General features: G+C 37.2%; 1 protein-coding gene across 1 annotated transcript; it reads left to right on the top strand.

Annotated features, from left to right (window-relative positions):
* Positions 1–303: 303 nt before the first annotated feature.
* Positions 304–2,101, top strand: LOC114273382 (alkane hydroxylase MAH1). The gene has a single exon (XM_028215160.2). It carries the CDS (start codon positions 377–379, stop codon positions 1,883–1,885), a length of 1,509 nt encoding a protein of 502 aa, XP_028070961.2. The 5' UTR covers positions 304–376; the 3' UTR covers positions 1,886–2,101.
* The last annotated feature ends 9,710 nt before the right edge of the window (positions 2,102–11,811 follow it).

Raw genomic sequence — 11,811 nt, 5'->3', positions numbered from 1 at the left:
TTTTTTTCTTTTTTTTCCTGCTCCTCCAATCACCACCCGCCACGTGGCAAAGAGAGTGAGGGGGTGACCCCCAAAAGGGGGTCCCAAGCATTATTCAAATAAAGAAAATGCTAGAGGTCTCAAATTTTCTACCAAATAAATGATCAAATGTCTCACATGGATGTGGGGCCCACAAAATTACAGAACCCACGTGAGACATTTAGTCGTTTGTTTAGTAGAAAATTTGATGTCTCTATCATTACCCTTCAAATAAATAAATGCACATAGCATTTTAGCTTCTATAAATACATCCACTAAAGATATTCAACCTTCCATAAAAAAGCTACTAAATCAAAGCTTCCTCTACACATTTTGCTTATCTTAAACAAAAACCCAAATGGCCTCACTAGGTTACTATGAAGTCCTCTTAGCACTGGCATGCTTTCTCTTCCTTGCTTTCTTTGCCACCACTGCTCGGCTTCCACGGAAGTGGGCTCTCCTCGGAACGCTTCCGAGTCTTCTTTGCCACGTCCACCGGATTCACGATCGTTCCACCGAGGTCCTCAGCCAGACCGGGGGTACTTTCCTTCTCAGAGGCCCAAGGTTCACTAACATGGACATGTTGAGCACTGTTGATCCAGCCAACATCCACTACATCATGAGTGCCAACTTCTTGAATTTTCCAAAAGGCCCTCAGTTCCTCAAGATTTTCGACATTTTGGGAGATGGGATTTTCAATTCTGACTCAGAATCGTGGCGCAGCCAGAGGAAACTCGCTCGGTCGATGGTCAATAACCGCCGGTTCCACCGGTATTTGGCCAAGACAACCCAAGATAAGGTGGAGACAGGCCTCATCAAAGTTCTTGATCATGTTTCCAAACAAGGCCAAGTGGTGGACTTGCAAGACTTGTTCCAAAGGCTAACATTTGACACCACTTGCATACTTGTCACCGGGTATGACCCTGGTTGCCTCTCCATCGACCTCCCTCATGTTCCCTTCTCCAAGGCCATGGATGATGCCGAGGAAGCTATCTTTAGTCGCCACATAATCCCCGAGAGCGTTTGGAAGCTCCAGAGGTGGCTAGGGATTGGACACGAAAAGAAATTGAGAAACGCTCGTGCAACCCTAGATCATGTCATAGGGAAATATATTTCCATGAAGAGAGACCAACTTAGGAGAGGAATCAAATCAAATGACGAAGAAGAAGACGGTATTGATCTATTAACATCGTATTTGAATGAAGAAGAGATAGAAAGCGATGATAAGTTCTTGAGAGACACCATTTTAAATTTCATGATCGCGGGGAGAGACACGACCAGCTCAGCTCTCACGTGGTTTCTTTGGCTCGTTTCAACTCACCCGGACGTGGAAGAAAAGATCAGAGAAGAACTCAAATCGACTATACCAACAAAAGAAACTAACAAATGGAGATTATTCGGCGTAGAAGAGATAAGCAAGCTTGTTTATCTACACGGTGCACTATGCGAATCATTAAGGCTATATCCACCAGTTCCATTCCAACACAAAGAGCCTCATAAGCCAGACACACTTCCAAGTGGGCATCGTGTTCATCCGAATATGAAAATATTGTTCTCTCTATACGCAATGGGAAGGATGAAATTCATATGGGGAGAGGATTGCATGGAGTTTAAGCCAGAGAGATGGTTATCCGAGCGAGGAACGATCAAACACGAGCCATCTTACAAGTTCTTGGCGTTCAATGCAGGACCGAGGACTTGTTTGGGAAGAGAAGTTGCTTTCACTCAATTGAAATTGGTTGTTGCGAGTATGATACACAACTACCAAGTTCAAATGGTGAAAGGACACACTGTGGCCCCTAATGTTTCCATCATTCTCTATATGAAGCATGGCTTGAAGGTTAAAGTTACCAAAAGATGGTCTTGAAGCAGTCAAATTTTACTAGTGTTGTTTTGGGGTGTTTAAAATGAATAGCCTATAAATGTTGTTGAATTTTACTGCGTTCAGTTTCCCTTTTTATTTCTAAAAGTATAGGCTTTTTTATGTTTTGATGTATGCAATCAATGCTAGTATAAAATATACTAGGTTGTATGAAATAATTTGAAGTTGAATAAATGCACGAGTATCTGAATATAATGTAAATTTTGATTGTTGTTTTTCTTAGTATCTTAATTGTTTAATCCATGTGTGTCAGTGAAAAAATTTGTGGGGCCTTAAGCTAAAAATAAAAAATTTATGAAATTTTTGTTTGTTTTTCTTTCAGCATTTTGATTGTTGTTTTTTTTTAGATAGTTATTTTGATGGTTGTTTAATCCAACACAATCTTAACTTTCTAATTTTCAATTATCTACTCACAAAAGACTAAAAATCAAAATGATATCTTATCTTATTAGATCTTTCAAAAATTAAGACGTTCAATAATAAAAAATTTTAAAATAAAAAAAAAAATTAGCAGTCATATGCGATGAATTAAGTGATTTAATGGTTGAATTACCTTTACAAAATCTACTTAATAAGTCACCAAAAAAAAAAAAAAAAAAATATTTGGTAGCTCGAATTTGTGTGGCCTAATAGTTTGAATGTATCAAAATGACATCGTTTTACCCCCTAAAATGACGTCGTTTTGAGACATTTAAACCATAAAATTTTGGATCAATTGTTGACTTCAAATATACATCATTCATCTAACATTCCGTGCAAATTTTAGGAAATTTTCTGGTACCATAAACTTACAGAAAACAAAATAAGGAAAAGAAGGAAAAGAGAAAGGTTGAGATTTTCTTTTCACCCAAAAAAAATACAAAAATATAGGGCCACATATTTTTGATTGGATTCTCCACTATAACCAAAGACAGCAGTGCTACGTAGCTCGAAAGCTACGTAGCTCGAATCCCCCTAATCAAAAACGACGTTGTTTTTCTTCTTTTATTTATTTTATTTTTTATTTTTTTTTTGCAGATCAGAAGAACGAACGAACGAACGAACGAAGAAAAAGAAAAAGAAGAAGAACAAGAAGAAGGAAGACGGAAGAGAGGAGGAGGAGGAGGAGGGACTGGAGGGGGCATAATATTCGGGGGAAGAGGAGGCGGAGGCGGGGCGACGGCGGTCGGAGGCTGCGACGAGCTGCGGCGGGGCTGCATCGTCAGAGCTGCTGCGACGGAGGCACAGGAGGGGACGATCGGCGGCGGAGCTGCTTCTCTCCTCTCCTCTCCTCTCCTCTCCTCTCTCTTTCTCCGTCTCTCCTCCTCTCCTCTTTCTCTCTTCTCTTTCTCTCCCTCTTCCTCTTCCTCTGCATACTGAAAATGGAAGAAGAAAAAGAAAAAAAAAAAAAAAAAAGCCTAATGCCCAAAACGACATTTGGGCATTAGGGGGATTAGAGGAGAAGGATTTTCAAGCTCTCAAACATTATTCTAACCCAAGAATAGGCACTTATATAAATCTCTTTTTGTCTATTTATGTGTTAGTTGGTTTAAATTATTTTTTTATGTTTCACCAAATTTTATGGATAACATAATTATCAAAATAATTTTAATAATAATATTTCATTAACGATGTGAATATTCTATGATGTGAATATTCACACTATAAAATATGAATGTTCATATCGCCAAATTGCTAAGCGTTTAATATTTGTAAAGCTAAAATTGTCCATAACATAATTAAATATGAAAATTTGAATTTGGTAGATCAAATGTTCAAAAAATAAGATTATTTAATATAAAAATATGTTATGAACTAATTGAAATACAAGTACTTAAAAAAAGATTTCCTAATAAACCTCCCATGCTAGTATCTAAATCGTCTAAAATTAAGTTGTATTGTATTTTATAAAATAACTTTATTAATTAGTTGATATAATTGTTTAGACAATAATTTAGTACTAGTGTATATATTTATGTATTGTCATTTATATTTTCAAATTTTTTACCTACTTATGTCACACTTTATCCATTAATTAAAAAATTATTTTCTAATTTATTGTAAAAATTAATCATAAAACAACCTGACTGAAATTGAAATGGGCTTTATGTCATCTAGGTTAGGTTTGTTGTTGACATTTTCTTGAAGAGTCCTGAAATTTTTGCTAATAAAGACCGCGTGATGGAGATCAAAGAAAAAAAAAAAAAATCCAACCAATAAGAGAGAGGGGGGTTAAAGGGGGTGAGAAAAAAAGAGGTCTTAGACATTTTTGTATTAATAAAGTCAGAAGGCCTCCGTTTGGGAAATGGGTTGACTTTTTGACTTTTTTAGCTATTTTAACCTAGACTAAAAAGCTTAGTTTGGGAAGGACTTTTTGACTTTTTTTGTGAGAGAAAAGTGTAATGATTATGGGTTTGATGTGATATTTTGTTTGTTATGACTAAAATAACTTATTTTATCTTTTATAACTAAAATAATCAAAAAAAAAAAAAACCTCTTGCCAATTTATTTTCATTATGATTCATTATAATATTAATTTATAATTCATTAGGATATTTGTTTCTTTCAGATTTGACCAGACATCTTTTTTCGCACGCAGCCTTAGTGTTGATCATTTCAGATCATGTCTCATTTCTGAATTTCTAATTTATCACCCAAAAATTAAAAAAATAAATAAATAATTAGACCATTATTTACTCTTAAAGAATTTGGGCAAAACTCCCTAATGATATAACTTTAATATATTAACGACAAGTATAAAAAAATCTCCTTCAAAAGTCCAGCATATATTATTATTATCAAAATATCTTAGTGACTAATTTAATATTTTAAACTTTAAAATTATATAACTTTTAATTTAGATGTCAATTTTTAATAAATTAGTATTTTTAGAATCATCTCATCAAAATCTATCAATCAAGATTCAGATTGGCTATGAATTTTTTAAAAAAATAAACATAAAAAATTTTACTGTCGAAATTGATGTAAACAGTAATATTTTTCATAGAAACATTTTATTTTATTTCACAGTGACATTTTATTCTGATTCACAATAAAATATTACTCTGTTTCACAGTAAAATTTGTATAACATAAGAAATAACTCAAGAATATACTACCAAAGTAAAATTTTACTATCATTCTTAAACAAGGCATTAACAAAAAAAAGTACATATTAAAAGAGTAACAACAACAATTAGAGATAAAATTTTACTTTTATATTTACAAACTAATAAACAAACACCATTACAAATAACATACAAGAAAAACAAATCTAAAGAAAAAAAAAAAAAAAAAACTAACAACTAATCGAAATTCTACACCATCTGTAAATTTTTTTGACAATTATTCAATCTTCATCGAAACCTTCAAAAAAAGCCAATTAATAATGATAATCGGAAGCCCAATTGCAGTTCATATATTAATTTTAGAATTTTTGAAAAATACCTGATAAAAAAATAAAGTAGGAAAAATTGGAGATGCGCTTTAAGCTCCCACACTTTCATTTTGAAAAATATCACCATGACATCGCTCCGTCCTCGAGTCCACATCACACCTCTTCAACTACAAACAGCAAACACCACAACCACAAGCTCTAACCCATATACGGGTAGTTAAGCCTAAAAAAATTATAAATACGTAGAAGATGGACTTTATCTATTAAAGTTTGAAATTGAAGGACTTTAAAAATTAAAAAAAAATATTAGAGTGGCCTTTTTCCAATATTAAATAAATTGAGGGAGTTTTGATCAAAGGGAACAAATTTTTTTTTCTTTCTTTTAGTAGTATCATTTTAATTAATTTTTTTAACAATTAATTTTTTTTAATTACAAAGTATGAAAAGTGTTTTGTTCAGAATGTTCTATGATAATAGGTGCTAAGATAAATACAAATCAGACAAGAAAATGGACATGCTTTTAGTTGGTTTTTTATTTTATTTTTCAATCATTGGGAATAATTTGAAAGTATCATAAAAATTAATTCATACTAAACATTTAGTTACACAAAAAAAAATATATATATATATATATATCTATATTGTTGCGGATCCTGGGCACACCAGGGGACACTCACAAGCAAAAACACAAGAGTTTTAACGTGGTTCGGCAAACCGGCCTACGTCCACGGGAGCGATGTTGTTATATATCAACAAATGGAGGAGATTACACACTCTCAACTCACTGTCTCTCTATATAACACACTCACTCACACTCTCTGACAAACAGAAAATAGCTCTCACTAGCTCTCTCTGTTTTGTGCCTTCCTCTCAGCAATGTGTTTTGCCATTTGCCCTGTCTTCAACTCACCATCACCATTCCATTTTATACACCTTGGAGTAGGTGGGAGTGCCATTGGGTAGCCTCCATGCTTGACTTCGGCAGCCTCCTTCTTTGACATGGTTGGTAGCCTACTTCCTTGTTGACCAACCAAGGTGTGTTCACAAGACAATTTCCCCTTCACATGGGGTGAATTCAACAAATCACCCCCTCAACCCATGTGAGGTGATCCACTGCACACACTGCTGCTAATCTTGTCACGCCCAAATTCAACAAAGTCTGCATCTCTTCACTGAGATGCTTGCACCCCCTTGCCTGGAGTGCCCGGCACCCCCTCACTGGGGTGCCATGCAAAGCTTTACTTTGCAACTCTTTGAGATGGCATCTCTCCCTTCCATCCAGTCTTGGAGAGATCCCAATATGTCTCTAATTCAGGAGCAAAAGAAACTTTCTTTCCTGGGACATGCTTTGCTGTCTTGGTCTCTTTGCTCTGAGCTGTCTTTAAAATTGGCCGCAATGGCTCCGTCTTGTGCACCTCCGAACTGCCTCCATGCGTTCTTGTACACTTTGGTTGCCATGTCTGCTGGGCCCTATGTCTCTTCTGTGCATGTCTTGTACGTCTTGCCCGGTAAGTGACAGTAGCTCCGTCTGTCACAACCTTCTCCACAAGCCTGTACAGATTCCCCTCCAGTCGTCCATGTAGCATCACCGTATCTCCATGGATGACTTTGAGATTTCCTTTGCTAGATGTGAAGCTATAACCTTTCATGTCTAGCATACTTAAGGAAATTAGATTCTTCTTCAGTCTTGGCACGTGTCGGACTCCATCCAACGTGAAAATTTTTCCATCTTCCATTCTCAGCCGTACTGTTCCCATGCCAACAATCTTACTCACAGTGTTGTTAGCCACTCGAACAATACCTCCATCCTTGGCTTGGTAGGTAGAAAAAAGTTTCTTATCCATGCATATATGATATGTGCTTCCGGAATCTAAGATCCAGTCAGGTTTCGTCATACTCGACGAAACTGTAAATGCATACTCATCCTTAGCATTTACTGCAGCAGCGACATTTGATGAGCTCGCCTGTTCCTTTTGTGCTTTGTCCTCCTTGAGCTTTGCACAGTCTTTTATGAGGTGATCCTCCTGATCACAGTAATAACACTTTCTCCTGAAGCCTGACCTTGATTGCGAACGTCCTCTTGATTTGGATCTACCCCGTCTATCATTGGACCTACCTCTGCCTTGCTCATTTTCTGAGGCAACCATGGCATTTCCTTCTGGGTGTTTGCTACTGCTACCTTCCTGTTTCTTCATCGACTCATGAGAAATGAGCGTAGCAATCACCTCATCCAGTCCAAGAGCATCCTTCCCGTACAATAGAGTTGTCCTGAGATGCTCATATGATGCAGGTAGAGAGACCAGCAAGATCATAGCCCTATCTTCCTCCTGGGTCTTGTCTCCAATGGTGTCCAATTCCATTGTGATCCTATTGAACTCGTCCAGATGTTCTGTGAGGTTCGCACCTTCTGGCATTCTAAGTGTATATAGCTGCCTCTTTAGAGATAACCGGTTTGTCAAAGATTTTGACTTGTACCTCATCTCTAACTTTGCCCATAGCTCCGCCGGATCTACTTCACTGATGACTTCCCGGAGTGTGTTGTTCCCGAGATACAACTGAATTGTACTGTTTGCCAATTCCCTCAACTCCTCCCACTTGTCATCCTTTATGTCTTCCGGTTTGTTGGACTTTTTGAGAAGAGCTTTCACCAGACCTTCTCGTGTTAAAATGTTTTTCACCCTTTGCTGCCACAGGGTAAAGTCATTACTACCATTAAAAGGCTCAATCATGAAACTTGCGCCTTTTCCTGCCATTGTAAATTTCTTCCCTTTTTAAAGAAATTCTGATTTAAGAATCTGACCGTACGGATGGGTCCGGAATATTTCAAATAGTTGGAACGCACTATTGGATCGCCAAAAAACGGACTCCGAATGGCCTAGATCTAGCCAAAAGAGTTTGAATGCCTCCGATTCAAAAACTAACCGTACGGATGTGTCCGGAATACTCCAAATAGTTGGAACTCACTATTGGATCGCCAAAAACGGACTCCGAATGGCCTAGATCTAGCCAGAACAGTTTCAACGGTTCAGATTTGCTGAATCTGGTGCGCCTGAGAAGCACCAGATAATTCCTCCGGATTGGCAGGTCAACGGCTCGGTCAACGGCGCAGGAGCGCGGTCAATCGGCGGCTCAGCGGCGCGGCTTGGCTGGCGGCGCGGCTCCGGCACGGCTCGGCCTGGTCAGCAGCGCGGTCAACGGCTCGACGGCTCGGCTCGGCTCGGCTCAGGATGACGTCAGCCTGACGTCAGTTTCACGCGCGCCCCCACTCGTCTTCTTCCTTCGTCGGCGCGTGGGGCGCGTGTGTGCGAGTGGTCGTCACTCGCGATATTCAGGTGGCGCGTGGCGGCGCGTTACACCTCCGATTGGCCTGTGGTTTGAAGTTTTGGACTCCTCTCCTCCTGGCCTTCCTCCTGGTATGCTCAAAAGTGGATTTCGACCACTTCGAAATCTGGACACTTTCGGAAAAAACTCGATTTTTCTCCACCCGGGCTCTGATACCAATTGTTGCGGATCGTGGGCACACCAGGGGACACTCACAAGCAAAAACACAAGATTTTTAACGTGGTTCGGCAAACCGGCCTACGTCCACGGGAGCGATGTTGTTATATATCAACAAATGGAGGAGATTACACACTCTCAACTCACTGTCTCTCTATATAACACACTCACTCACACTCTCTGACAAACAGAAAATAGCTCTCACTAGCTCTCTCTGTTTTGTGCCTTCCTCTCAGCAATGTGTTTTGCCATTTGCCCTGTCTTCAACTCACCATCACCATTCCATTTTATACACCTTGGAGTAGGTGGGAGTGCCATTGGGTAGCCTCCATGCTTGACTTCGGCAGCCTCCTTCTTTGACATGGTTGGTAGCCTACTTCCTTGTTGACCAACCAAGGTGTGTTCACAAGACAATTTCCCCTTCACATGGGGTGAATTCAACATATATTTTAACAAACAATCATAAATGTACAACAAATCCAATAATCACAACATTATCTATGAGTAGTGAAACTCAAAACTTAACAATTGAGATAGTATGTCACTCGACTTAGATATATTGGTTTATACGTTCACTCAACAATTGAGTGATTTTTGAATGTTGATAGGATATATTCATATGGTACTTTTTATAATTATGATTGATGAAAGGTGGTGGAATATGAGTCATATTATTAGGTGTTTAAGGAACACTAAGAGCATATATATTTGTAATTGGTGGAAAGGTCGTGCCACTTGGTACCATATTGGTATACAAAACTTTTTTTATTTTATTTTTTTAGTATAGGAAAATCCTCACATCTTCTCACAGATCCAAGGCAGTACTTGAATTGAGATCGCCAAAGTATTTTGTTATTCATTCCGAACTAGAGACTATAACTTCAGAGTTTGCACCCCAACCCTTCAACACAAATTCTACGTACGTCAATCCAAACTATTTTTTATATCCTCATTACCTAATCCAATTTATTTTTTGTGTATCTATCATATTGATTGCAGTGCAATTAATGGATGGCAGGTGTTTTGTCGTTCATTCTAAACTAGATATTATAATTTAGAAGAGTAATGCTAAAGGTCCCAAATATTTTACCAAAAGTTTTACCAAATGTTTCACATAGGTGCCCATGTGAAACATTTGGTAAAACTTTTGATAAAATATTTAGGACTTCTAGCATTTTTGAATTTAGAAACTTGTATCAGCCCTTAACATAAACTTCACTTAAATCAACAGAAACTTTTATTTATAACCTCATTACCTAATCCAATTTTTTTTCGTGTATCTATCATATTGACGGCGGTGCAATCGATGACAGGTCTATCTCCACTGATTAGTGATGACTAGAAATTAATATTTGATGCAACGGTAATATCATTATTCTATGTGGCGTGACTTTATCAATCAATAGAGTAAAACGATTAATTAATCCCCACTGAACTTTATTTAAAACTATAATTAGGGTGTAAATGAATGGAAACAAATGCTACAGAAATCAAAGGAAGAAATTGGTGCATAACATAAAATCAAAACACTAGTTCAAAAAAAATTATGTGCTAGACGGATTTGTAAGTAAGAGGAAATATTAAGGGCAAACTTTACTGTTTTGGTCATGTGTAATCTACTTTCCTAATATTTAGAAATGATTACATAATTCCCACATGATTTGTGAATTGAAATGCACTATTAAAATTCCGTTTAACTTAACAATAAGTGTGAAATACATAACAAATATAAGGGGGTTATATATTCAGTTTCAAATTTTAATGGGATAAATCGCACATGAAATAAAGTATAGGGGTTAAAATACACTTTACATTCCAAACAAATGACGAAAATGCAGGGATATTTTAGTTTTTTTTTTTTTTATTAAATCGTTAACCAGTCTAACAGTGTACTTCAGTCCACAAACCACATGGCCTGAACTATAAGGGGATAAAGTGAAATTTGCTCAAATATTAATTTAACATACATTGTTAAACTTATTTTCTATTCGCTTAGGTTGTGTTTGGTTGGAGGCTTTGGAGAGAGATTTAGAAATGAAAAGTGAAAAGGTATGTGAAATAAAGTGAAATGTAGATATATATTTCACCTTCCTCTTCTCTTTCCCTTTTTAAATCTCTTTATGAATCTCCCAACCAAACACAATTTTAAATTTTTAGGATAATTGATGATGTAACACTTGCTAGAAACTAAACATTAGTAGAAGGAAGAGGAAATATTAATTTAACATCTAAGTAATGATTGAGACCCCCACCCCTACAAAACTCCCACAAATCTGAACTACATAATGTAGATCTCACATATACATTAGTGGGCCCCACACATACATGGAGGGTCAAGATTACTTTGGGGGTGTGGAGTTCATCCTCAAAGGGAGTCTCAAACATTTTCCTTAACATGTATTGTTAAATTTATTTTCTATTCTCTTATAACTTTTAGGGTAGTTGATGACGTAATAGTTGCTAGAAACTAGACATTAGTAGAAGGAATGCACTAGTGAACTTTTGGATATGCCTCCCCTTCAGCACTATTTCAATCCAATTATGTCTTATACTTTCTTGTCGATTGTTTGGTTGGTCATTCGATAACAAGGTGATAATCCTAGTCGACAAGGTGACAACTGCCGTAGATAATGTGACAATCGTGGTCGATAAGGGTGACAACCGCGATAAACAAGTGTTGTACCGGTTGTCTGGGTGATCATTTGGCCGGTCGACCGGTATGCACAAAACGTGGCCTCTCCCTCGCATTTGGATCCCTGGTTGCCACGCGTTTTTATCTCCTGCAAAGTGTAGGAGATGGTTGGAGAGGAGGCGGATCCTGAACTTTCTACATATCAAATCTTTCCATAATTAAAATCTTATTTATTTTTTTATTTTTTAATCTTTTGCATCCATGTAGGTCGTAAGACGTAGGCAAGACAAAGCGTGCAAGAATATAATTAGTTGAAATCAAAGGTTATCTACATATCTCTTTGTAAATAATCAAACTAACATAATTCAGGAGCGAATGCAATACAAGAACTTGAAAGTTATTTGAA

This window comes from Camellia sinensis, chromosome 1 (genome assembly GCF_055761805.1).
Source record: "Camellia sinensis isolate YWXY chromosome 1, ASM5576180v1, whole genome shotgun sequence".
NCBI classification, from domain to species: Eukaryota; Viridiplantae; Streptophyta; class Magnoliopsida; order Ericales; family Theaceae; genus Camellia; species Camellia sinensis.
This window is presented reverse-complemented; position numbering and strand designations above follow the sequence as displayed.

Excerpts from the sequence above, each read along its gene's own strand:
- LOC114273382 (XM_028215160.2), top strand. The coding sequence starts at position 377 with ATGGCCTCACTAGGTTACTATGAAGTCCTCTTAGCACTGGCATGCTTT.